The sequence below is a fragment of the Vanacampus margaritifer genome, chromosome 15 (genome assembly GCF_051991255.1).
Source record: "Vanacampus margaritifer isolate UIUO_Vmar chromosome 15, RoL_Vmar_1.0, whole genome shotgun sequence".
NCBI classification, from domain to species: domain Eukaryota; kingdom Metazoa; phylum Chordata; class Actinopteri; order Syngnathiformes; family Syngnathidae; genus Vanacampus; species Vanacampus margaritifer.
The window spans coordinates 15,798,691-15,825,525 of NC_135446.1; the positions used below are offsets into that span (position 1 = coordinate 15,798,691).

General features: G+C 40.8%; 3 protein-coding genes and 1 long non-coding RNA gene across 8 annotated transcripts; 2 read left to right on the forward strand and 2 right to left on the reverse strand.

Annotated features, from left to right (window-relative positions):
* Positions 1-1,325: 1,325 nt before the first annotated feature.
* Positions 1,326-12,093, reverse strand: mmp14a (matrix metallopeptidase 14a (membrane-inserted)). The gene is made up of 10 exons (XM_077544048.1): positions 11,851-12,093; positions 7,054-7,202; positions 6,856-6,978; positions 6,476-6,783; positions 6,238-6,399; positions 6,034-6,173; positions 5,813-5,951; positions 3,882-4,032; positions 3,698-3,813; positions 1,326-3,624 (listed from the first exon to the last, which is right to left on the reverse strand). Exons 1-10 carry the CDS (start codon positions 11,926-11,928, stop codon positions 3,305-3,307), a joined length of 1,686 nt encoding a protein of 561 aa, XP_077400174.1. The 5' UTR covers positions 11,929-12,093; the 3' UTR covers positions 1,326-3,304.
* Positions 12,094-12,885: 792 nt separating this feature from the next.
* lrp10 (low density lipoprotein receptor-related protein 10) lies at positions 12,886-20,888 on the forward strand. 2 transcript variants are annotated; one of them, XM_077544042.1, is made up of 10 exons: positions 12,886-12,912; positions 13,765-13,884; positions 13,963-13,995; positions 14,447-14,591; positions 14,733-14,926; positions 15,241-15,779; positions 16,935-17,371; positions 17,509-17,703; positions 17,840-17,969; positions 18,852-20,888. In XM_077544042.1, exons 2-10 carry the CDS (start codon positions 13,836-13,838, stop codon positions 19,449-19,451), a joined length of 2,322 nt encoding a protein of 773 aa, XP_077400168.1. In that variant the 5' UTR covers positions 12,886-12,912; positions 13,765-13,835; the 3' UTR covers positions 19,452-20,888. The 2 variants fall into 2 exon arrangements, with proteins under 2 accessions (XP_077400168.1, XP_077400167.1); XM_077544041.1 differs by lacking the exon at positions 12,886-12,912 and adding an exon at positions 13,026-13,258.
* On the reverse strand, positions 20,872-26,563 carry LOC144034900 (uncharacterized). 2 transcript variants are annotated; one of them, XR_013288316.1, is made up of 3 exons: positions 25,709-26,563; positions 23,521-25,600; positions 20,872-21,406 (listed from the first exon to the last, which is right to left on the reverse strand). It is a non-coding gene; the product is annotated as an uncharacterized LOC144034900 (long non-coding RNA). The 2 variants fall into 2 exon arrangements; XR_013288315.1 differs by having other exon boundaries at positions 23,521-24,429; positions 25,314-26,552.
* On the forward strand, positions 21,140-26,466 carry cirop (ciliated left-right organizer metallopeptidase). Of its 3 annotated transcripts, XM_077544047.1 has the most exons (13): positions 21,140-21,413; positions 22,255-22,348; positions 22,445-22,496; positions 23,506-23,655; positions 23,720-23,827; positions 23,967-24,188; positions 24,257-24,440; positions 25,283-25,352; positions 25,426-25,522; positions 25,593-25,700; positions 25,775-25,900; positions 25,985-26,085; positions 26,172-26,466. In XM_077544047.1, exons 1-13 carry the CDS (start codon positions 21,140-21,142, stop codon positions 26,350-26,352), a joined length of 1,767 nt encoding a protein of 588 aa, XP_077400173.1. In that variant the 3' UTR covers positions 26,353-26,466. The 3 variants fall into 3 exon arrangements, with proteins under 3 accessions (XP_077400173.1, XP_077400170.1, XP_077400172.1); XM_077544044.1 differs by having other exon boundaries at positions 25,985-26,466; XM_077544046.1 differs by having other exon boundaries at positions 25,778-25,900; positions 25,985-26,466.
* Positions 26,564-26,835: the final 272 nt, after the last annotated feature.

Consider the following 26,835-nt stretch of genomic DNA (forward strand, 5'->3'; position numbering starts at 1 on the left):
ATTTACTAATTTATTTGATTAATTGAACACTAGCCCTCACTTGTCTTTTAAAAATACTCCTGAGGCCAAAAGTTATGACCCAATCATTAAATAAATTCAATTAAAAAATATATTTAAACGCATATTTTCAATTACTTACTTTACTCACATTTGTTTTATTTACAATAAATTCATTAAACAATTATCCGATGAGTTAAATGTGTCACAATGACTTAAAAAAAAAGAAAGAAAGAAAAAACTAATTTAGGGGGGAAATAACTAAACTAATGCAGCAAATTATACAGGACTAACTTCTGGATGTACACAAGACCATAATAAAACAATTTCACAAAACACCTTGGAGGGGGTAAGTGGATTTCAGATCATGTTTTGCGGTTGAGGCCGCACTGTACTTAAAGTGTAAATGCCGTTTTTACAGATGGCGCTTTAAAGCAGAGTCAGCAGTGTGGGGTGTGACTTCCAAACAATGTTTACTCAAAGAGGTAAGACCACCATAAACACTCTTTTGCTGACCAAACGGACCGTCTTCGAGGTATTGTGAGAATGTCCCGAGTGGTCCACGTGAGGCGTTATGTGCTTCCCCCCCACCCCTTTTTTTTTTTTGCGCTGTCCCTCCCCCCTCCAACTCATTCCTCACTCCTCGCCTTGTTTTGCTTTTGAGGAAATGAGAAGCAGATGTTGGCTATTGTGAGGAATATGAGGGGGAAGGCAGGTCAGCTGACAACACAGGAAGTATATTGTAATGCATCATTTTGTATAAAGTTATAAATATTTAAAGCGCTCCACTTTGTATGCATTTTGTTGGGTGTCAGGCTTAATCCAATTTGGACTAAAATATTTTTTTAAACAGCAATTCACCATTATGACAATATGAATTTATTTTTCAAATTTCTTATAAATAGAATATATATGTAAATAGTAAAAAAAAAAAAATGTAAAGAATTTTTTGAAACTTTTTAATTTTTTATATATTTTTTTATAATTAAAAAAAAAAAACTTGCAAGTCAGCAGTTGGTATTTCACAGTACCAAAAGGGGCGCTGCATCTTTAAAAAAAACAAAAAAAAAAACAACTTTTTTTTTAAGCAGATGTTTTCCTGAGTTGGAAAAAGTAGCTGCAAGAGGTGGCCACTATGTAGGTCACCCGAATGAAAAAGAATCCAGGTTGAATTTGCAAGCAGCCACTTCCCGCCAAGGCACGGAGAGGCCAGACTCTGAGACAGTGTGTCAGCACAATAAAAAAAAAAAAAGAAGAAGAAAAACCTCAGACTCATCAGTATTTCCCTCTTCAAGGAACGCAGAAGCTTAGCAATAAAAAGGCACAAATACAAATCTCATTTGGTTTTATTGATACACTCATCATTATAAATATTATCATCATCATTAGAACCCATCCAATTCACCTTAGATTTTTTTTTTTTTCCATTTTAAGAAACTCAGCACCATGTGTTCATAAATAGCATGGATTATCACGAGCTAATGTCTGGAAAAGGTTTCAAAAATAATTACCTGATTTGATCGGATTGACCTCCACGCACTGTAAACTGGGATTACTCGCTTGATCATTGTCGCGCTGTGCCTCTGTCCAGCAGGACTCTTGACAATGAACAGATGCAAAGGAGAAGAAAAAAAAAACTAACTAGGCGACAACAATAACTATACTTATAATAATAATAACAAAAATGCAACGATTAATTTACAAAAAAAAATTGCACCGTATTGTTTGAATCTCTCCCTGCTGATCTCCTTTGTGATCGAAGCTGTGCAGATTGGAAAACAACAAAATTCAAAATTCTGTACCACATGGACTACAAGTATTATGCAATGTCTCCGCTTATGCCACATTTACATCTGTGGGCACAATATTGGAAAAAAAACGACAAAACTAAAATGACCAAAAGTTGGTCCACTTGGATGGAAATTGCAACCTCTTTTTTGCGCGTTTTGCGAAAGGAAAATGTTCAATCAAACAGCAGTTCAGCCGGAGTCGTCCAGTTTAAGCATACATTACTCCCAATGAGTTCGGGATATTGTTTTAGTCATTTTTGCACAATTTTCAAATATTCTCTAACAAGCAGCTGATTGGCAAACATCACTACAGCTGTCTGATCCGTTCACTTGTAAAAGATCGAGAGCATTTTATCAGCCTAAGGAACCCCCGACTGTCATTCCAAGTTTGCTCTATAATATTTATTTGGTTGTTACTAACAAAACAATGACATTCCGTGCGTAGTGACGAAGAATGGCGGCAGCCTCTCTGCCGAGCAATGTGAAACGCCAAGGCGAGCCTCCGTAGCGTTCCTAAAGGGACGATCAAAACTCTTGAAATTGTCTACATATATAATGCGGTTTACGTCTAAATCAAGTTTCTACAAAATGTATTAAACTGGAAATGATTAAAAAAAATAAAAAAATCTCATAATTATGTTGGTAACAGCCAAATCAATAATATAGAGCAAACTTGTCCCTTTTAAACTCAAAATCCCTAACTTTTTGAGAGTACTGTAATTAACTCATTCACTGCCATTGACGGCTATAGACGTCAAAAATTCATTTTTACTATTTCTATTAGTTTTACATTTTTTCCAACTTTTGTTAACAAAAGTATGCAAACCTAGATTTAGAAATAAAATGTGTGATTAATCGTGAGTTAACTAGTGAAGTCCTGCGATTAATTACGTTTAAAAATTGTAATCGCCCGACACACCTAATTTTTAATAATTTCTTCTTGAAATTTTTTTTAATAAAAAATGGAATGATTTTTTTTTTTTAAAGAAAATATTTAAAAATTAGGGGCATCAGGCGATTAAAATTTGTAATTGTTTAATCACAAATTTTATATCTTCTAAATGTACAAAAAAAAATCTAGGTTTTCATACTCTTGTTAACAAAAATGAGAAAAAACTGTAAACTAATAAAAATAGTTCAAATGAATTTTTGACGTCTATAGCTGTCAATGGCAGTGAATGAGTTACAAGAGGAAAAAAAATGGAATATGAGCAAGGAAGCTGGGAAATCATTGTCCTTTTTTTTTCTTTTTTTTCTGATATATCCCTTCTGGAATCGAAGTTGTCGACAGGTCCTTAACTCTGCGTACATGTAAAAAGTTACCAAACAAACACACCGGATTTTGGTTTCCACGTGGCACATACTGTAGAAAACACTCAAATATTTGGACATCCCGTTCATCCGTCTTCTCAGTGCTCGCGCCGTTCCATCTCCCAGTTCCCATCTTCATGTAGCCCTCGCTCGCTCACTCATTTTTTTTGGGTCCTTCTACGATTGGTCCATCAGTCACTGGTACCTTAGACCTTGTCCAGAAGTGATCTCTGGCAGTAAAGGAGGCGCCGGGGTGTGCCGTATTTCCTGAAGAACAACAGCGCCCCCAGGGTGGCCACCACCAGAACCAAGAGGAGGATGGGGATCACCACGGCGACCGGCCCGACGCCGCCCTGAGCCTCGTCCACCTCCAGGATGATCACCTCCTCTTCGCGCCCCTTCTTGGGCTCCTCGCCCTCGCAGCCCATCCAGTCGCTCAGCACCGATTTGGGGTAGCCCGACTCGACTTTCATGTACTGGTTGTTGAACTTCCAATACTTGTTGGCCTTGTAGAAGTACGTGTACGCTGCGGGAAAGGTGTCTCGGTCACACGTTTGCTCGGGAGAAGCGCTTCCATTTGACTTGCGTTGTGTACTCACAGCCGTCCTCGCTCATAATGGCAGCCTTGATGTTGTCTGGCGCGCCGCTCCACATGCTGATCGGCTTCGGGTAGCCACTATCCACGGTGCGAGTCCTCTCGTTGAAGCGGTAGTACCTGATTGTGGAATTACGGAGCGTGTGAAAGGAAGACTGTCACGGGTGACTCAAAAGTAGCAAACTCACTTTGTGCCTCTGAAGAAGTACGTCTGCCCCGTGGGGGTGTAGAAGAGAGCGGCGTCCATTTTGTCTTTGGGGAGGCCAGTCCCGATGTCTTTGAGGGCTTTGGGGGAATCCTTCTCCATTGTGGACTCGCTGAAGACCCAGTACCTGTCACCTGTTTATCCGTTCCACTTGTAAGTCAAGGAATGCTAACTTTATGAAATTACTGACATACGTACACAAAAATGCTAATTTGTGGTCTTGAAGGGGAAGTCACTCCCGACCCCTAAATTTTTGACAATAATGTGTTTTATGTAAACCCCACTAGTCTAAACATGACACTGTGATTAATATTAGATTTTTAATATGAGTTAAGCAGCAAAATCCAACTTTTTTTTTTTTTATCCATCTCATGCAGGGGTTGGCCATTTTGCCACTTGCTGTCGATTTAAGATGACATCAATGTTACAAAATGGCCGCCCCCTGCGATGGATAAAAACGGCTGGATTTTGCTTCGTAGCTCATATTAAAAATGTAATATTAATCAGAATGTCATGTTTAGACTAGTGATGTCACATACATTATTGTCGAGAAATGTTGGAGGTTCACTTCCACTTTAATTCATTCTAAAGAACAACTTGGACGTCTCGGTCGGCCAGACAGACAGATGGATAGATGGATAGATACGTTTTGTAATTGGCACTCAATAAGCTTTTTTGATAATAAAAAGGCGATTGATAACTCCAAGTATACGTCACAAGTCAAAATGCCGGTCTTATGCTGCATTCGAGGAGGGTTTGAAGTTGGATTTATTCCATTCTGAGTGTCCCATTTCTGCCTTCAAAGCGTTTGAGGCAAATGTAAACAACAAAGATGGCCGATTCTGATCAATTCTTTGTTGTTCTGGTTAACGCAGTAATTTTAAATTACATTGTGTCACGTCTTCTATTCACATTGCCTCGGACGCTTTGAAGGTGGAACTGACACAATCCAAGTGGAATATTTCCAATTTCCCACTTTCCTCGAATGCAGCATTTATCCACATTGAAAAGCGTTGGACTTTCGATCGTTGTAATTTGATTTGTGAGGATTATTTTTGATTTGAAAATGGGATGAAATGAAATGAAAATTAATACGCCATGGAAATGAAGCTTTGCGCTGTGGAAATATCAGAAATGCTAAAATTGCTAAAATTCAAAATAAATACATGACTAAAAGTGAAAATAAAAATGGATATAAAAAATATAATTTGAAAATTAAATAAAAAATATATAGATGGAAATAAAAACAACTATATATATATATATATACACACACACAAACACACATTTGTATTTAATTTTTTAATTAGATTTTTTTGATTCGTTTTTATTTTCACTTTTATTTATTTAGTCATTTATTTAGTCATTTATTTATTTTTTGGGCAGTTTTGGGTCGAAATGTTATTCAAATGAGGGGGCGTGTCTTGGGTTGGACCCGCCGTTGCAAACTACCTTTCATTGGTCGAGTCTTGCCGAGCTCCAGCGATAAATAAATAAATAAATGACTAAAAGTGAAAATAAAAATGGCTATAAAAGAATATGATTAAAAAATTTGATACAAATTCATTCATGTATACATATTTTCGTTTTGATTTAAATATTTTGGGTGATTTAATAGTCTAATTATATTTTTTATATATTTATTTATTTAGTCATTCATTTATTTATTTTGCATTTTGGCAGTTTTTGGTCCTCCATAATTGTGTAACTTTAGCCCCAATCTGTACTTTTACTTTGCTGTTTCTAGAGAACTCAGTTTGCTTACCCAACTATCCAGTACGAAGCCATTCATTTCCACGTTGTCACAAACTACCCACAAATGAGCATTTTGTACACATGTCATAGTTGTACTGTGCCTCTGTAGACAGGAGTTGTTGAATTGACTTCTCGTAGGAGGGGTCGCGTGGAGCTTACCCTTGAAGAAGATGAATTTCCCGTCGTCCCGCTCATAAGCAGCGTTGATGTTGGAAGGCAGGCCCTTCCAGAAGTGACTGATGTGCATGGGGTACCCTGGAAGCACCTTGTTGTTGCGCACACGCCAAAACCAGTTATCCTGAGAGGTTCGAAAATAGCCGTTAAATATGGTAACTTTAATCAAAACAATGACAGATACATTTGAGGGGTTATGATAATACCTTAAAGACAAACTTTTCTCCTCTGAGAATGGCGATGGTGTCAAAGTGTCCTTCACAGATGTCCGGACCGTGTTCCGGTCTCTTGGGACTGGAGGACTTAGTGGGTCTCGGGGGAGGAGGTGGACCGCCTGTCTTGGTCCCTGCGGGAGAATTATTCAGAATTTGTGTAAGTCGTATCCATTTGACATGATGACGTTTTCATACCGTAGATGGCTTGGATGCCTCTGCGGTCATCGTCCGGAAGCTGGAAGTTTTCCGTGTCCATCCACTGATAGAAGGGGGCCATGATGGCGGAAGGGTTGTTGGAGTGTTCCAGTCCTAGAGCGTGACCCAGCTCATGGACCGCTACCAGGAAAACGTCATTACCTTTTGTGGAAAGAAACAGTGTGTGGTTTCATTTCTGGGCAAACGAATCCAAGAGCAGAGCTGTCTTTCAACTTACCACCCTGGTCCACGTTCCCGGTCGTCCAGGGCTCGGCCAGGTCAAAGTGCGTGTCTCCCCCAATCCCTTGACCGGGGAAGTAGGCGTGAGCCAGGAATCCGCCCTCGCCATCAAACGGCGTGCTGTCACCGTGAAAGCCCTCAGAGAAGGACAGCATGATGTCCGCGTACTTGTCCACCTTGCCCCGGATGTGACCGTACGGGATCTCCCTGAAAGTGAGCGGGATGGCGCTCTCCCACACTTTGAAGGCTTTCCGGATGGCCACGTAGGTGGCATGTTCGCCAACTTTCGGCGTGTAATTCTGTATGCTACGGTGAAAGAGGCGAATTTAGACCTGAGACGCACAAGGACAACAAATAATTGCGGCGTGTAATCCAGACCTGAAAGTCACCTCCGACTTGTCCCACTTCAATCCCTGCACCGCGTACCGCTTCCTCCTCAAGTTGCTTTTCAGCTCCGCCCCGAATTTATCCGGAACGCCGCATCGCGGACGACTCATCGCCCTGGCAACGATCAAAAACGATGTTCTTGTGTCTCGGATCCGTCGCAGCCGGATTTTTCAACTTCTCAAGACTCACGTTAACGTGTTGGCGTCTATTGAGCCGGTGACGGTCAAGCCGTAGAACCTCTGCATGGCCGCGATGGCCGTCTCGATGGACTGTGGCGAACGTAATGCCTGCGCTCTGACATCACCGGGGGGCAGGTAGCCATATTGCTGAAGCCACGCCTTCAAGTAAAAGAAGGAAGTGGAGAGCAAAATAATGAAAAATTTTGAAGGGTTTTGTCTAGCAGGACACGTATGAATAGGCAATAAAACAGATAATGTAAACAAGTGTTTTTTTATAAAGTGTTACATTGTCCACATGAGAGTTCTTTTTAAACACTCAAGAGGGACACATTTGGACAGGTTTCTCCTCTGTAGATTTTCATGTATACAATATGTCTGCTTCCAGTTCGCTTCCGATGCTTGCATGGCACAGATGGACCACACAAATGGCAACGCAACGTTCTCATTCTGTGCCGAGGTGTTCGACATGAGAGCGTAACTCTGCGCCGAATCCAAACATCATCCTTTGAGAAAACCTTAGTCACCGCGGCCCACAAGTCTGTCTGGAGGACTCCCGCGGCCAAAGACAACTCACAATGTTGGAAAAGTAATGGAGTCCATCCTCTCACTGTTAGTGGGTCAAACCAATCCACTGTTTATTTTTACACATGAGAGGCGCACCCTTTTTCCACTCCCGGTGCTCTTTTTAGAGGAGTATTTTGGGGCCATTTTGTCAAAATCTCAGTCCTTACAATAGTTGACTGGTTATGACTGAAACATCTTCTAATGAGTAGATAAACATCTTAGTTGTTTTGAGACTGGATTCGGGTTGAATTTCCGTCCTCTGTATGCGGAGGTGACGTCATTTGCACATCGTGTACATGAAGAAGGGCGTGTGTGCAGTTTAATTTTTCGTCAACAGGTGGCAGTAGCGATTCAAAATTGAATTTTCTGCGTAGTAGCTTTCGCGCAGGAGTTGAATAATTATATCGACTTTTCCCAGTCTGTACTTCTATTTAAGTATGTGTGTGTCTTCTTTCGCCACCTCTTGTTCCTCTCATGCTGGTTTTCTCAAGTCTGCAACATCATGTGACCCGGAAGAGGGAGGATTGGAGTGAGTTGGGGCACACATGGCTACCTGTTGGTGATGTGGCAGCGCGGCGACTGGGGAACAAGGTTCGCTTATGTCCTCGCACAGTGGCAACTTCTCTCCTTCACTGCACATTCTTCTCATAATCTCCCCAAGGTCTCTTGGATCGATGGTTAAAACATTTTATTAAGTTTGACCTTAAATAGTGATTTTTAAATAATATTTTTTAATGAATAACAGAGGATAGGGTGGCAGTTGGTTGGTGGATTTCACTATTTTTATTTTTTTGCAGGTCAATAATTGCTTAAATGTAATTACTTAAACATTTGATTGGAGTCATCTTCACAGCTTCCTGACTGCTTCCACTATTTACTTATTAAAAAATGAAGAAGAAAAACGACGCCATCGGAGCAGCCGCCATCAAAGCTTCTATTTATCGAGGTTTGAACATGGCTGCTATTGTTGGCCATGTGTGGCCCGTGGTCTGGCAGCTGCCTCTTTGGGTAAACACACACCTGAGAGTGCAGCAGTGTGTGGACGCATATTCCTACTAAAACATGAGTCATGTCATGTTGAGTGGTGGGAGAATCTTTTTGGGAGCTACTATGGCAAGCCTTTTGGGCATTTTTTCCCCCGATATCCGACTTGTAGGCCTGCGCTGAATTGTCCATGTGCTAGTACGCTCATTGACACCGCTTAGAAGACAATTTAGATGCCTAGTAGAACTATGCCTCATTAGTAATATTTATTTCAGTGCTGTTTTCCACTAAAGGCTTTGGATCCACATGTGGCCCTTTTGTCCCTCTCATGTGGCTCCCTGTGGATCTAAAATTTAAAAAAAAAATTGTAGAAATTTATATATATTTATATTTTTACATTTTGTATTTTTTAGATAATATATTATTTAAGCAAGTTAATAATTTCGATTTTTTTAAAAGAATAATTAAATGTTTAAAAAAAATGTCAGAGTCCACATTTTTAAGTTGTCAGAAAAAGGGAGGCAAAAGTTAGAAGAAAAAGGTTTTAAAAATAACAAAAAGGCCCCAAAAGAAAGAGGAAAAGCAGAAAATTACCATCAAATGTGCATGAAATGGCCCAAAATGTCAGAGAATTAAAAAAAAAAAATTAAAGGCAGAAAAGAAAATGTTCCAAAATAAAAGAAGGCTGAAAATTACCATAACATGTCCACAAAGTTGCCAAAAATGTCGGAAAATTTATAACAAAAAAGGCAGTATTTTTTTTAATAAAGAAAGAAAAAAAGGCATAAAATGTCAAAAGAGGAAGAGAGGCAGAAAATGACCATATGTCTATAAAATTGCCAAAAATGTTAGAAAATTGATAGCAAACAAATGTAAAAAAAAATGTAAGAAAAAAGGTATGAAATGTCCAAAAAAAGGAAGAGATGCAGAAAATGTCCATAAAATTGCCAAAAAGGTTAAAACATGTATAGTAAAAAAGTTAGAAAATGTACAAAAGAAAGAAAAAAGGCATAAAATGTCCAAAAAAGGAAGAGACAGAAAATGACCATAATATGTCCATAAAATTGCCAAAAATATCCGAAATTTCACAGAAAGGCAGAAAAGTCTAAAATGTATGAAAAATGACAACAACAAAAGTCTAAAAACGGAAGAAAATGAATATCTATTGGCTGCTGCTCTCCTAGTTTTGTGTTTCCTGTTTCCTTCATCACAACCTTTAAATGCTTTGTGGCTCCAGACAGATTTTCTGTTATTTATTTGGCCTAAAATGGCTCTTTTGACAATAAAGGATGCTGACCCCTGTAACTACGAGAACAAGAGCATACTAGTAGAACAACTTACTAGTAATAGTTCTACTAGTGTGCAGAAATGTCATACAGTAGAAGGCAGAAGTAGAAAAAAAAAACATTACTATTAGTAAGACCGCCATTTTACTTTATTTGTCAAATACGTTTTCAAATGGCTTTCCATACTCTGTATGACCTTGCCATGTGACTCCTTCGATTTGACTCCGAAGCACATTCTCTGAGGTTTTTATGGCGAACGAGGGGTTAAGGAGAAGACGAACGAGGGTGTCTGGTTACACGAGGCAAGGTCAAGATATTAGACGCGGTGGCGGTAGGAAAGTATACGGGACGGGCGAGAGACCGAGTTGGGAAGCATCGCTGAATTTCAATTTAGGATCGAGTCAGTTGTTCCTCTGTCTCTGCCAGTGGAAAAAAAAAAAGAAGAAAAATCCACTCACGTCTCTCTGGAATCTCACATTACTTTTATTTCTTTGCCTCGGCGACCCAGTTAACACCAGAGCTGCCATAACTGACTATACTTGAATTGTGTCAACAAAAAAAAGTCCACATGGTTGCTCGAGTTTATCCAGAAGGTGTCTTTGATGCTAACGTCATGAAGCCAATTGAACCCAGATGGCTCCGAAGCGCTGCGATCATCACTTTTAAGACCCATTTGTTTTCACTGCTACCCACTTCCTTCACTCACAGTCCAGCCAAGCACTTCTATTGTGCAAATAGCAGTGGTGAGAAGTAACCAAGTACTAATACTCCTTACTTAGGTCGATTTTGCTTACTTACTTAGTCAAAATAGGCTCGTTCGTTATTTTTTGACTTGGGGTCTTATCAGGTGAACGTGAACATTCGGGCCCCCACATACTGAGCAACTTGAATGGCAGAAGTCGTAATAATATGTTCATATCGATGTATATAATAAACAGGCTGAAATCTGATCTCAGAGGATTACAAAAAAACTTGCTTCAAATATTGAGCGACTGCAGGATTTGTCTCAGTTCAGCATGTTGGTGCAGTTTCGCCATAGATCCGCGTCCACGCCCTCGCGTCACGGCCCCGTTTTTTTTTTTTTTTTTTAAATCACATGCTTTCATATGCAGGTGATGCAACGTCGCGGCCTTGCTATTTTCAATGCGTGGACGGCCACGGTTCGGTTTTGTCACTGCCTGTGGTCAGTGACTAAGGACATCCTTGGGTCCTGCTTCCTGTACGGCCAAGTACAAATGCGTGATTCACTTCCCGTCTTGGTTCCTTATTCACTCCTGGCACATATAGAGCACATTAAATTATCATCAAATTGCTGCTTTTGGTGGTGAGCAATGTGCAAACTTTGCAGGGCGTTGCTTTGGTTCCATCAGAGTTTGGATAACACTCAAAATAATACTTTCCTCTTGAGTAAATACCATAATTAGTCCTACATTAGTTTATATTATATTATATTAGTGGTTCTCTGGATTGTAGTTTTATAATAAACGGGAGTTATCACTATATTAACTGTTTCTAAACAGTCTTGATTGTCCTTTGACCTTTTCCTCTTACAGACAAGGAAACTGAGTTGAACTGAACCGAGTGATCTTATTTCACAAAATTGTACTTTCCAGGACAAAGAGTCATCTCAGGAGGCTATCTAAAGGCAAATTGAAACTGTTAATCTTCATCCCCCCCCAGAGAGAAAAAAAAATCTATTTTTTTTGTCTCTTCTGAAACATGTCAGAACTAGAATATATTTGTTATCAACATTCCAAGTCAGTGCATAGTGAGTGACAAGAATCCAGACGTTTATGATAAGAGATTCATTGGGATCATCTTTTTCCATACACTGGAGCATCAGTTGCAGAGTTGCATGTCTCGTGTATGGAAAATCCCCACGGACAGGGGTTGGGGGAAGCGGGGGGTGGGGGGGGGGGATTTCTGCAGCTCGCAATGTTGTCTAAAAGCAAGAAAAGTACAATAAATCTTACCTCTGCTCTCAACACATCTGCCGTGACCGAAACGCAGTGGATGGCGCAGGCCAGGGCGATGACCAAGAGTGGCAGCATTTTTTTTTTCTCCTCCCTGTTTGATTACTGAACAACTCGCACAAATCCCGAAGTCTTCCTGGTGATCCAAGAAAAAACTCGCGCGAAGACCGTAGTCAAATCTGGACTGTGAGCTAAAGACAAAGCGGTGAAATCATCTCATCTGTTGTTTCAAAACTTCTCTCTCTCTCTCTCTCACCCCCACCCCCCTCCCCCGTTTGCTGGGATTGTTTTACAGTGTGTGGGGACGTGGTCAGAGCGATGGATAAGCCTTTGGGTCCTCCTCCAGATGTGTGTGTGTGTGTGTGTGTGTGTGCGTGTGTGTATGTGTGTGTGTTTTTAAACTCACTCGTTCCCCTCCTTGCTGTGTGCCGAACATACACACACACAAACGCCACTTTAGGCGCTAAATCGCACGTCAGTGCCATATTGGATGTGGCAACATTTAAATATCATACACACTGCTCGCTATCAACACTTAGCAAATAAATATATAGGGAAGTACATATTTAGATGAGAACCTTCTCACGAAATTCAGTGGAATGGGTTTTTATTTTATGATTAAATAAAGGCTGTGATTGATTGTAACCTCTCTTGGGACAAGAACGTTATATTAGGATTTGAACCTTCAATTGGTTCTAAATCATTCTCTTGGGCAATAACCTGAATTTGGGATTAGTACCTTCTCTCATGAATAGAATTTCATACTACTACCTTCCCTACCAGGACCAGGACCTTCTCAAAGTACCTGCTCCTGGGATTAGAATCTTTTCTAAACTAGAATTTGGGACTGATACTTTATGTTAATTTCAGATCTAATGTGAACAGTGCCATAGCAGTCACTGTGCTGGTACTTCGTTAGGGAGGACATAAATAGCTGAATGCGGAATGCACAGCTGTTCAGACCATGGCAGTGATCCTTGTCTTGATTGACCATTTTAATGTCAGTTTTATTGGAATTAACCGTAAACTGATTTATGTATTTCAAACCGTGTCCTGATGAAGGTAAGCGCATGTCAGAAGGGCAGGGGGGGGGGGGGGGGTTGTGTTTCCTGAAACCGGTTCACATTTTTTAAGTAGTGATATTCTTCTCTTTTGCCATCGAAATGTTAAACGCAAGCCACGACCGACCGCAAACAATTTGGGATGGAATTTTTGATTGTTCTGCAACACTTGCCAAATTAAATTGAGCAACAGTGACATCTATCGATAGAAAATGGAGCCTGCCTATGGAGTTTTAAGCAAACGTACAACCACGTGACATAAAAACCCCGCCCCTCATGCGTCATCGCGTAAAAAAAAAAAAACAAGGAAGTAGCTCCGAACTTATCAACTAGAACCGAAAGACAAGGTAACGTACTACTCGTTTTTAATTATTTACTTACGTTTGAACAACTATTTCGACAGGTCACGTTTATATGTTAAGATGTTTGACGTTAATTGTCGGTCAAATGCTACACAGGAAGGAAACGCGGTGTTAGCATGTAGCTCGACCGGATGCTAAAGGCTAGTAAAGATCTTCTTGCTTTTAGACGGAAACTAACTCTGTTCACACAGATTCGGGTATACGTGTAACCCAGTGGGGGAGACAAATGGACTTTTAAACGAGTCATATGCGAGATTATGGCAGTTTAAAACACTTGTGCCGTCTTCAAGTGCACAACCTGATGGACACTTTGTGACAAAAATGTAAATGCCCAAATAAACTGCTACACATTTTTCTGTCTGTCGGTATTATGTCGCTGGCATAAATAGGTGAAGTAAGATACATTATTTAGTAAGGTGAAGTTGGATAATTAGTTGAAATCATTGCTCTATTTCATAAGTAATTTTCTGAAATTTCTTTTTACTCTGCAGGTGACGTCTTCCAGAACAAAACTTTAAAAATGGCACTTTGCTGACATTTTTCCACTATAATTTTGCACATTATGACCACAATGATCCACATTCGCATCATCCTGATTTATTTCTTCGCTGGTGGGTAGATGGACATTTGTGAATCTGTTTGACAAAGTATATCAGAGTGTTTATCGTTATGTTTCTACTTGTCCACAGCATGCAGCCGGTTACGTCTGGCGCTTTGTTTTGGTAAGAACTGTCATTCAATGTCATACGCTGATGTTCTAAGATTGGGGAAACTCATTTGTAAAAAATACAAAATATCTCAAAATCAAGGCAAAAAAAGGCATTTGTAGAAGAGCATTTTAATTTCTTGAAACCTTTTTTATCTAGTTGTTATTTGGGCCAGCCAAAGTGGTTAAAATCATCACCTGCCGCTGTAGGGACTGCGGTTCAAGGCCATTTCTGAACAGTGGACACACTGCTGCAGTGTCCTTGAGCGATGTGCATGACAAAAAAAAAAAAAGATGATTATTCATGTTCTTGATATTTTATTGTAGGTTAATTCTGTAGGTGTAGGTTTTATAAATAGTCTCGTAAACTATGTTTCCTTGAAATTTTGCCATCTGAAATGTTTCTGTTCCATATTTATCAAGCCCAGCTAAGTGAAATGTCTCTTGTTTTTTCCTGCTTTCATCAGACTATTGTGGACATGCCCCTCAAGTGTTGGATAGCAACGTAGGAGAGATCAGGAGTTCTGCTTACCACACTTACTCCTACCGTTTCGGCTCCTCATATGACTGCTGGACCATTAAGGGTCCGGTGGGGGAACCAGTTGTCCTAAGGTACACACGCACATCCACGCTACTCACAAAAAGGGGTTCATTCTAAAATTCCACCTAAAAGCTGATTATCCCAAAACTTTTAAGAGTAGCTTTTAAATCGTCTGCTAATTTTATTATTTTTTTACCTCTTGCTTGTTTTAGCTTCTCCCAGTTTTCGGCTCGGTGCAGGAAAGAGTGGCTGGCCATCAAATCATCCGCTGGCGGCACGCCGCTTGTTCTCTGCGGCTCCAAATTGCCGCCGCCCGTTGAATTCCCGGGTGGAAACATCACTGTGGTGCACCACTTCCTGCCACATATATATCCCGTGTCGTCATTTCGTTTGAATTATGCCAGAGGTGCGTTTTTTCACACTGTTCGGGGGCTTCCATGTCGAGTTGTAAATGGGTGAAACGTGCGAAAAATTAAATACATTTCAATGAGAAGTTGAGGTGGGATTTAAAAAAGATATATTTTTTATTTGGATTTATGATAATTGAGTAATTTAAAGGTATCATAATCAAGCATAAAGACAAATATTTCCCTTAGTAATAAAAACATCCATGCAAAATAATGCAATTTAAAAGCTTGTCAATTGAACATTTCCAACTTTCAGTCAACTTGCAATTTTGCAACCCTTCTTCTATGAAACACTCTTGTGTGGTCTTGACAGATCCTGACTCCGGCGAATGCCCTGTGACTTCATTTGAATGCCTGGGAGGCCGCTGCCTGCCCCTCGCATGGCGTTGCAACGGCCAGGTGGAGTGTCTCGGGGAAGGGGACAAAGTGGGCACAGACGAGGAGGGCTGCGACACAGAGGAGAGCTCTCCCAGGACGCCCGAGGACGGCGAAACGGCCGAGAGGAACGGCGCCGGGGATTCAGAGGATCAAAGTCCTGCTGTGAAAAGCCCCAAGGACGACAGGACAGATGAGCTGTTGTCCCTGTTGAAGGAGAAGCAGGAGAATGAACTCCTCAGGGAGACCCGCGTGACACCCACTCCCATCAAGTGGCCCTGCGGAGGACTTCTCCAGACTTTCTACGGGACTTTCTCTCCTCCGTCCTCTCGGGGCCCCCCTTTACTCTGCGTTTGGACTATGGACCCAGATGACACCCGGCCCTTGAGGCTGGATCTGCAGCAGCTGGTGCTGGGGACCGACGACACACTGAGAGTCCACAATGGAGCGCAAGGCAAAGGAGACCTTATTAAAATTGTGAGTGTTTGACTCGCAATTTGGAGGGACGGCATAAATGGGTCCACTTGAGGGGGCAGTTAGATTTTTAAAATGACGTCGGCTGGGCCAAGTCATTTGTAAAAGGGAGAGTTTGGGGCGGGCGGGGGGTAGTTTGGCTTATTTTGATAATTTTATTTATGATTAATTAACCCATTTATTTATATATATATTTAGATAGGCAAATAAGATACTTGGTATTGGTAATAAATGCTTCAATTTATTTTATCATAAAAAAAATAGTTCAATTTTATTAAAACAAATATTAAATTAGAATTAACAAATTATACGATACAATGAAGTAAAAAAAAATTCATATTAAGAATTGTTCATTTATTTACAATAAATTAAAATGTGCGTGTATAATAGTACAATATGTATAATAAAGGAAACAAATAATGAAATAAACTGGTTAGCTTAAAAAAAGCACACCAATTCATTCTAATTAGTTAATACAATCATCTCAAAAATGTAAATATGTGTATTTTATTATTTAGATTTTCATTGAATCTGTGAAATTCAAATGTGTATGCAAACGTCATATAGATTAGATATTTTAATGCTGAAATTCATTTTGTTTTTCATAATTATTTACCAATTAGTTCGAACAAATTAAAAAAATGCTATGTATAGTTATTCTGTTCTACTTAAAACAAATGCTTAAGAATTTAGTTGAATTACAATAAATGAATTAATCATTAATTCATATTAATTAGAATGAATTCATTTATCAATTTTATATTGAACAATAAATAAATATACATTTTAATTCACCATTTTATGGGGAAAAAAATCTACAAATATTGCATACTATGATTATGTAAATGGTTTAATTTAATTTAATTGTGCAGCCCTTCTCAAGTTGTGAGGCCAGGTGGGGTTGAAACCCCAGGAACCCCCCCCCCCCCCCCCCCATAATAGAACAAGGTGTAATTGCACATCAACTGTAGGTGGCAGTGGTGCTCTTATTGTCAGCTCTGTTATATTTATTTTATGTTATGAAGGATACAATGGTATGCAGAGGTGTGAGAAATTGTACAGCGCAAAATATTTTCGTCATCTCTGGGAACCAAAACGGAAAATAATAGAGAAGCACTGCCATAGTGTAACACATGATTCGCTTTGATTCACCAACAGATCACAAGCGCCTCCAATTATAAACCAGTCCAAGTGGAGTCCCGCACCGGCCTGCTATCGCTGACTTACCAGACGCGTCCCGGCTCGGAGGGCTGCGGCTTCAACGCCACGTTCCACGTCGGGAGCTACTGTCCCCCCTGGGAGGGCCGCTGCCACGGTGCTTCCGGGGGCTGCTTCACGCAGGAGCAACGCTGCGACGGCAAGTGGGATTGCCCCGAGACCGGGAAGGATGAGGAGGGCTGCCAGGGCTGCGGCCGCGACCAGTTCGCCTGCAGGATCCCTGGCCAGAGGGCGGCGGCCGGCGGCCGCTTCGCCGGCCGACCCGTGTGTTATCCCCTGAGCGAGCGGTGCAACTACCAGCTGTATTGTGCGGATGGCAGCGACGAGAGGGACTGCACCGTGTGTCAGCCCGGAACCTTCCACTGTGACAGTGACAGGTCAGCCCTAATTCTGTTAAAGGACCCATTGGGATTTACTGGGGGAAAGTACTCACAGCCAGCCCTGTATCGTGTCGAAACGACTTATTCCTTATTCCCTCGATAAATGAATGCGTTCCAATGTGGGCTTCTCCCAGGTGTGTGTTTGAGAGCTGGCGCTGCGACGGGCAGGTAGACTGCAAGGACCGCACGGACGAGCTCAACTGCACCATCATCCTGCCGCGCAAGGTCATCACGGCGGCGACGGTGGGCAGCCTGGTCTGCGGGCTGCTGCTGGTCATCGCCATGGGCTGCACCTGTAAGCTGTACTCGCTCCGAACCAGGGAGTACAGGTAACCACTGTTGCCAAAATACTTGTACAAGGAATGCGAGGATTTGGACAAAATTACACCTGGAAGTTGTTTTAAAACCGCTGAGGGGCGCTTTGAAGTGAGTATGGACGAGTACAAACGTGTTCTCTGCACGCAGCATGTTTGCGCCGGTCAACCGACATGAGGCACAGCTGATTCAGCAGCAAGCACCGCCATCTTACGGTCAGCTGATCGCACAAGGCATTATTCCCCCAGTGGAGGACTTCCCCACGGAAAACCCCAACGAGGTGAGGGAGACTTTTGATTTTTTCCTACATTGTATTCGTTTTTATTTTTCAAAAAATGCTTCATTTTAGTTTAGTATTAATTTTTTATATATATATGGAGTATTTGTCGAGTGTAATATGAACTTTTTTTACTGCCAAACAAAAAGTCAACCCCTAATGCCAGCCGATTTTGAGCATTTTCATCCATCTTTTAAGGCCAACAGAAATATTTTTTAATATTGTAAAACATGGTTAGTTCGATATGAAAGATTGGATTCAATTCTCTCATTAGAAACAACCGTATGATTCTTTTTCCGTTATTTAGTGATCATCATTTGAAAATAGCTCATTCATGAAACCAGAGCTGCCCATTGCAAAAAGAAAAAGAAAAAAGAAAAAGCAAAGTTGATTAACGATGTTGCCGGTCCACGTTGGAATTTCCGAAAACATTAATTAATGTCTTAAGCAGGAAAAGAGGGTTTTTTTTTTGTTCAGTTTTGTTCAGATCACTAAATATTGTGAACTAAAGGTTCGACCTTCCTTCTGTACGGTTGTATCGTTATACTGAAAATAAATAAATAAAAAATAAACCCCCCAAAAATAATCTATGAAATTAATTGACACAGATGAAAAGCAATGACATTTTCACTTTATTTATAATCAGTGGGGATGTTCGCTATCCGATATTGATACCTGGTATCAGTGCTTGCCCATCCCTGATAGTTTTCAAAAATGTAGTTACAATTAGTTATCGTATTATTTAAAGCACTCATTTTTATTTTCTTTCGTTAACGAGAATGTTTTTTCCAAACTGAGGCTTTATTAACACAATCGCTTCATGCCTCGGTTAGCTTTACTGACAAAACTCAATGCGACTGACATGATAACGTTTTGCTCCGTCAGACTTCGTCCTTGTCTCTGAGGGGAATCCTCCAGCTGCTTCGCCAGGACGCTGCCACGTCCCCACACCGGAGACGCAGGCCCCGCTTCGTCCGCCGCCTGGTCCGCCGCATGCGGAGGTGGGGTCTGATTCCCAGGCAGCCCTCCAGACCCTCTCAGGCGGCCAGCGGCGGGCATCAGCCACCCGACGCCGCTCCTCAGGATCAGGAGCCGACACTCGCCGCCCCCGCCGGCTCCTCGTCTTCGGTGGAAGCCGCCAACCGGCCCGTGCCTCACAAAGTGTCTCTGTCGACTCAGGCTCCGCCCCCGGCCTCCGCTTCCCCGCCGCCGCCCCCGTACGCACCGCCGCCGCCGCCGCCCGCCGAGGCGCCCCAAACGCCCCCGCTGGCCGTCCCGCCGAGCAGCCCCTCTCTGTCGTCCATCTTCCACACGCTGGGCATGAGTCTGTCTTTGTTCAGGGCGTCGCCCTCGCCCTTGCCCGGCGACTCCATGCCCCTCTCGGCCTCCCCCTCTTTCTACTCGTCGTCTTCGGACGACGACGTGCTACTCATCCCGCTTTCCGAAGATGCCGCTTCGGAGGACGACGTGCCCATGCTCACTTGAATCACCTCCGAGACTAGTGCCTTTTTTCTGTTGTTTGATTGCGTTTGATTTTGAAATGAAGTATTTTACCATTTAGAAGAGAAACTTGTGGGCGTTATAGAGCAGTGTTTCCCAACCTTTCTTTATCCAGTATAGTCACTTTTTTTTTTTTTTTACATTAGAAAAAAATGCCAGAAAAAGTGTGCACGGGATGCACTGTCAACTGCCGGACCTTATTTGTAAATAAAGCCTCCCCAGAATGTTTGAGCTAAAACCCATCCACGAACATAAAATTTTGCAGAGGCAGTAACTGGTTAAATGATTTAGTTTATTAATCACAGTAATGTTTTCTAATCACTTGAGTGTTACACAGACATTGACATCAGCAAGTGTGAGATGAATATATTTTCATAATTCTAATTCAATGATTGTGAATATAAATTAAAAAGATTCTGAATTGATTTACAAAGTGTAATAAGTCAGGTCTTTCCTAAATGTAAAGAAATACTTTTCAATTCATGTGAACAGTAAATTTCAAGAAAATTCTATTTTCTCACAAATTTATGGGAATTATTTTTTTTAAGCCCAGCCCTATTATTTTCTTTTTGAACACGCAATGCTACTATTGTGTATGAAATGCATTATTTTGCTCTTGTTATTTCGTTGAATCTGCTCTCAATTACCATTCTCGGATGAGAAAACAAAAATTGTTTCATACTCCCCTTACACTACCCTTAAAAATAGATGATTTAATTTTGAAATAGCAGAAATGTGCACATGGAAAAAAAGCTATTTTCAGGCCATCGAATAGAAATGGGATCATTTCCCTGGTTGGGAACCACTGTTTTAGCGTAAAAGCAAGGCTGACGTGGTAATGACACATCCGCAGAGCTTTTTTGCACATAAGAATCTTCCATATCCACAGTTTGACTCCTTCCGAATGCCGGATAACATTTGAATGTGTTCAGCAGCGGAATATGTTTTTAGACAGTCTTCAGGTATTTTAGAGAGAGAAAATGCATCCGCACCCCCCTGGTCCCTATTTAAGTGCCTTTTATGAGGAATTTCCCACAGGTGACCCCCCCCCCCCCCGTGTAAAGTTACATGCTGCACAGAACACGCACTGACGACTCGTTGGCAATAACCCTTTGGATGCGGGTTTTAGTGCTGTTTTTCCTCAATCCCTTCCAAATGAATGTATGGAAATGTCTTTCTTTGAAGCTGGTTTTTAGGACGCGTGAAAGAGCACCCACACCCGATTCATTTTTGACAAATTGTGCCAATCGAATGATTACTCTTAGTCTCGTTGCTTTTTTTGTTGAATGTATCAAATAGCTCAGAGGTTTTAAACTTTGCAAAGTATTGAGATGAGTAAAGAGAAAAGTTTAAGGTTTATTAGGGTCAATTTCACTGTAAATAAGTCCAAAATGTGGCTGCGATTAAAAGATTTGCACTTTTTATTGTGGGTCTTTGTTTAACTTCACATCCCACTCGACACGTTTGCAGTAGTTTGTATTCAAATTAAGGTCTTGAGAAATTTCACACCGTCAGCCCAAAAGAACTCCTCAAGGAAGACGGGAACAATCAGTCTGGAGTTACCACTGCAAGCCTTGAACAGACTCTCGTAACATGGTAGTAATCATTCTTGATTAATCTCTAAAAAAAAAAATTTTTTTATCTCACTGCATTGCGTGTTCATTTAACAGCTGATGGTTTCCTGGCGAGGATTGTGGCTGTGTCTGCCTCTACTATGTGCCGAGCTCCAGATGTCCCCGCACCGGTGCATCTTCGACGAGGTTCAAGCTCAGGCGCGAGTGGTCCGCGCCGCCCGGCGAAGTCCGGCGCAGAGCCCGGGAGAGGTCGGCCCGATTAGGATCGGGACTTGGCTTTCCGGAGAGCCCAACCGCCTGTCGGAGCGCGAGGAAGGACGAGTGAGGGCCACCGTGGAGCGGGCTTTGAGGACTGTGTCGTCGTTACTGTCAGGTACATAAAGTCATATTTAAAATAAAAAATAAAAAAACTGACCACAATAAATTATTTGAAAATATTTTCCACAACTAACTTCCACAACTTTGTTTAACAACTCAACTCAAGAAGAAGAAAAAAAGACATATTTTTGACAGATAATGCAGTTGCATAAGTATGCACACCCTCTTAGAAGTGGGCATGTGACTGTGTTCAGAATTAACCACATTTATTACAAAAACCTGGCATTTAAACAGGGTTGTGTCGATTTTTTTATTTATATCCACTCTAAAGTGTGTACACGTCATCAGATTTAAAAAAAAGCCTTAAAGGGGAAGTCAGCTCCAAAAATTGTTTACAATAATATTTTCTGTGGCCCCACTATTCTAAACAAGACATTCTGATTAATTTGTATTTGTGGAATAAGAAAAACAGCAAAATCCACCTTTTTAAAAAAAAAAATTTTTTTAGCCATCTCATGGGGCGGCCATTTTGCCACTTGTTGTCGACTGAAAATGGCACCACAGTTGCTCAGATAACAACCAATCACAGCTCATCTTGTGAATATCACATGACCAAACCAAACCAAAATTAGATTGGTCGTTACCTGAGCCCAGAGCAACTGTGATGTCATTTTGTCATTTTCAGTTGACAGCAAGTGACAAAATGGCCAAACCTAAAATGGATGAATACAGGTGGATTTTGCTGTAATTTATTTTCCACAAACACATTAATCAGAAAGCTGTGTTTAGACTAGTGGGGTGAATTTTGCTGATTTAAATTTTCAAGAGGAAAAAAAGTTGTATTTACTAAAGCAAAGCCGTATTTGATCAAAGTGTAATATTTTCTCTTTTTATAGTGGAGCGAACCTCAAGCCCGTTGCTGCTCAAGAGGGACGCCAACAAATACTGCAAGTTTCTCTGGAAGAATTCAAGCACCGTCAATTACAACAGGTTTGTATGTACAGTGCAAAAAAAAAATATGCTACGGTCTACCGCACTGTTTCCTTCCTGCCTGACACTTTTTTTTAAATGAAATAATACTTTTAGGTGTGGCAAAGCAAACAAAAACTACAGACATGAGACTTGTCTCGATGTGAAGGTTAGTGCATATTACGGCCAGACGAAATAACATTTTTGATTTTATTTACAAAAATCGAATTTACAATCCACCTTTGACTAAGAAAAAAACTATGCTCTAGAAACAGTTGGGTCAAAAATAACCCAACTATGGGTCAAAAATGGACCGATCATCTATTTGGGTCAAGAAATTGGTTATTTAGTGTAAAATAATTCATAAATATTGGTTAGATCCTTCAGTTGGGTCAAAAAATTGGGCCATTTTGTAGAAAACCCAGAAAGTTGTGTCAAATTGACCTATATAGTGGATCGGTCCATTTTTGACCCAATTGATTTTAGAGTGTTTCATTTTAGTTAGTTTTTATTTCGTTTTGAGTTTTGTTTTTTAAATTTAGTTAGTTAGTTTTCAGGGTGGTTCTGTTATTTTTTATTAGTTTTAGTTATTTCATAAATGCTTAGTTTTAGTTAGTTTCAGTATTAGTTTTAGTTGTTTGTTTTTTAAACACCATGGGAGCGACGTCATCTGAAGGTGCTTTTCTATTGGCTGCTGCTAGATGATGTCACTTTTGTGTGACACACTTTCAAATGTCCTTATTCTGGTTAATATCAAAATAAATCTACTTAAAATCACATTTAAAGTCATCCCCAAAGGCTCATGCATTAAATTGATTACCAAAGACTAAATAAAATGAAGGACATTTTTGCTATATTTATAGTTAGTTTTAGTTAGTTTTGTAAACATAAAATGTCGTTTCAGTTCGTTTTCGTTTTTAAAAAGCATTTTCATTTTTATTTTTTTTCTTAAACAAAATAGTTTTTGGAATTTTTAGTTTTTTCGTTAGTTTTAGTTAACTAAAATAACCTTGGTAATGACAATGACACAGTGGCCGTTTGACAGGCTGTGCATTTTTGGTACTAATTTATGAAAATCAATGCTATAAATAAACACGAGGACTCACAACTATGCTGAGTACTTCTGGACCAGTTCAGAATCAATATAAATGAATCAAACATCAATGAATTCCTTCAAGATCCCTGATGATCACCTTGCTGGCTGCCAAGTCCACCCGCAGGCCAACTCCGCCCTCGGGGTCGTTCTCCGGCGTCCAGGCGCTGGAGTACCTGATGTGGACTTCCTGCTTTACCTCCACGTCCAAGCGTCGGACAAGTGCAGGGCGCAGGTAATACTCATTTCCTGTCCGAAGGCATGTCGTTGAAAGGCTCACATTGAATCGTGCGCACCAGCCCAGCCTGTTGGCCTACGCTGCCCACTGCCGGACGGACACCAGAGGGAGACCTTTGGCTGGCGTCGTGGTCATCTGCAGGGATAGAGTGACGCGGCTGACTGTGCAGGTTTTATTATTATTATTATTATTATTATTATTATTCAATTTTATTCATGCCATTTGTTTGTTTGTTTGTACATTTTGTGCATAGTCCAACCTCTATTGGCAAACGATGAATAGTTGGATGTAATACCCCCCCCCTCCAGACTGTGATCCATGAGATGTTCCACACACTGGGCTTTTCCAAAGATCTTTTTGCCACTTGGAGGGACTGCTCCACCGAACGTGTCACCTGTTTTCCTCGAGGCAAAGTGACTCACACCGACGGATCGGGACAGATGAGGATCTACACGCCGTCCGTAATCTCGGCGCTGCAAAGGCACCTGGCGGCCATCGATCCCGAGCTGGGGGGGCCGCTCGAGAACTCGGTGCGTGACCGTTGACGGCCATGTTTGCAGCGCCTGTTTACCCTGACTCGTTTGTCTATTCTCACCAGGACGTACCCCCGGGCGGCGTGTCCTCCCACTGGGAGGCCCGACTTCTGCAGGGTTCCGTCATGTTGGCGGTGCCGAGCCAGTCCGGTGCGGCGCGCGTCGACTTGCTCACCTTGGCCGCGTTTCAGGACACGGGCTGGTACACCGTCAACATCAGCCGGGCACAGAATCTCACCTGGGGAAAAGGTACGAGAACTCAAAAGTTATATTTGTACAATAGGTAAAATAGTTTATTTTAATGATTAAATATTTCATTTAATTGTATTATTTTTAATGAAATGTGTTATTAATTCACAAATGGTTTTTAAAAAAAATTAATTTCAAAAAGTAGGTGCAACTTTTTTTTTATTTTACTGCATCACTCATTTTAAAATTATTCCTTATAGTTAATTAATTATAAATATGTTAATGTATAAGATTGTTTATATAGTGTCAAGTGTTAGTTCCTTCTTTTTATTGCCTTTTTGTATTATTTGCTATAATCAAATTATTTTTCAATAAAATAATAGAGGCAAGTTCAATTTAATGTGAAATTGTGTATTTTATTTAAAAGGGATTTATTCAGATTTTTAATTATATTGTTTATCATTTATCTCAGTCAACTGAATACATGATTAGGTGTTAGTTTATTTTAGAAAAATAGTAATTCATAGAATTTCATACAATTCTTAATGTTTTCACATTTCATTGTTATTAAATATATTTTAAAAATAATGTCTATTTTTTTCATTATTAATTTTGATATCAATCAAAAAAACATTTTTTTATTTTTTTATTTAACTATTTTTTAAATTTGATTATTTACAATAAATCAGTTAACTTGGTCATTTATTTATTGTGGGAAATGCTTGTTGGAGAATGAATGAATGCATACAGTACAATACAATCAGTTTTAGTAAAAAAAAATATTAAAAATGAACAAATATTCCAAGACTCCAGAAAACGTAAATTCTCAGTGAATTTGTATAAAAAGTTAAATAACCATTAACATAATTTATTTATTTCTTATTAAACTTTTTTTTTTGTAGGTGAAGGAGCTTTGTTTGGCTCCACAATGACCTGCCATGACAACTCGTCATCCTTCTTCTGCACCGGCAGGTCGACCTAGACATCCAGTTACTCGTGTCCCGTTTCAAATCGTATTGTAACAAAGTCTCTCCGTTACTTGTAGCGGGCTCGGGTGCCACCATTTACATCTTCACAAAGGGGAGTGTCAGACCGATGCCCTCCTGGATGGCTGTCGCATCTACAAAGCCCTTGAGAACGGAGTAAGCTCCTCTCGTTTTTTTTTGCGCGATGGTTGACTGCATTTTTATTTTAATTCGCGTTGCGCTTCAGGGCGAGTGCTGGAAGGAAGAAAACGAGAGGAAGTCAAGCCAAGAGCGCCGAGGCGGGGAGATCTTTGGTTTGGACAGCCGTTGTTTCTTCTCCGACCTAACAACACTTGTAGGTACCTGTATGACTGAGTGTGGTACCCCAAACAGCACCGGGCCACAGCGTCACATGTCGTTTTTCTCTAGCAGAACCACAGTCAGTTCATAGTGACGGGACGCTGTTACAGACACAAGTGCACCGGACCAAACCGCTATCAAGTCCAGGTACAGGGCTCCTATTGGGTGGATTGCCCAGCAGGAGGCAACATTCAGGTAAGCTGGTGAAAAAGTAGAGCAAACTCATTCCTAAATGTTTCAAGACTCGACTCCTTCATCTGTCTGCTGTTATGTGCTTAGATAAGAGGATACCGGGGTTCCGTTTTCTGTCCCGACAAGAGGCTGTGTCTGGACTCTGACGTGGGTCCTCCCTCAGAGCTTGAGAACGTTTTCCCCACTGGGCAAGTGAAGCATTTTTCTTCATACGATCCTCTAGTTATGGTCAATTTAAATCAATGCTTATTTATTTACTTTTATCTCAAACCAGTCAACCGAATGCCACGCTACTCCAGGAAGACACCCAGGCAGTTTACGGACCCTATGCAGACCCCTTGCTCACCACTGCGCTCTGTGTTTCCGCAGTGCTCGGTCTTCTGGTTATTGGTTTGGTGAGCTCCAGATGTACCCCCTGCAAGGTCCGGATCCATGCAGCCTCGGGAGATGTCTAATTGCTGAAAATATATTGTTTTGGGATCACTGCTACAAAAAAAAAAAAAGAATCTATAATTGTTCAGTTGTGGCATGCTTTGGAATTATGAATACAATAAACATAATTGAGGTTGTTTTTGTTTTCTGTTGGGTGAGTAAAAATAGTCTTTGAAACAAAGCAAAGCAAAGTCATCCATGCGGTCGAAATGTGTACCGAAATTCCGGATGACGATGAAAGCACCTTTGTGCGTGAGTGTTAAAAGAGGGGGGGGGGGGGTTTGATTGGTGGAGAACCAGGAAGTTTCAATGTAGTTTATATAGCTAACCTGTGTTTTCTATACATAAATGACCCAACGCGTACATTTGTCACGGGATATCACAACACATTACAAGTATTGTCATTGTCATAATACTATGTTATTACTATAAACCGCTAATTTGGGTTTAACTTACAAACAAAGCCTTTTTAATTGTTTACGAGCAGCAAAAGCAAGTGCTGCGTT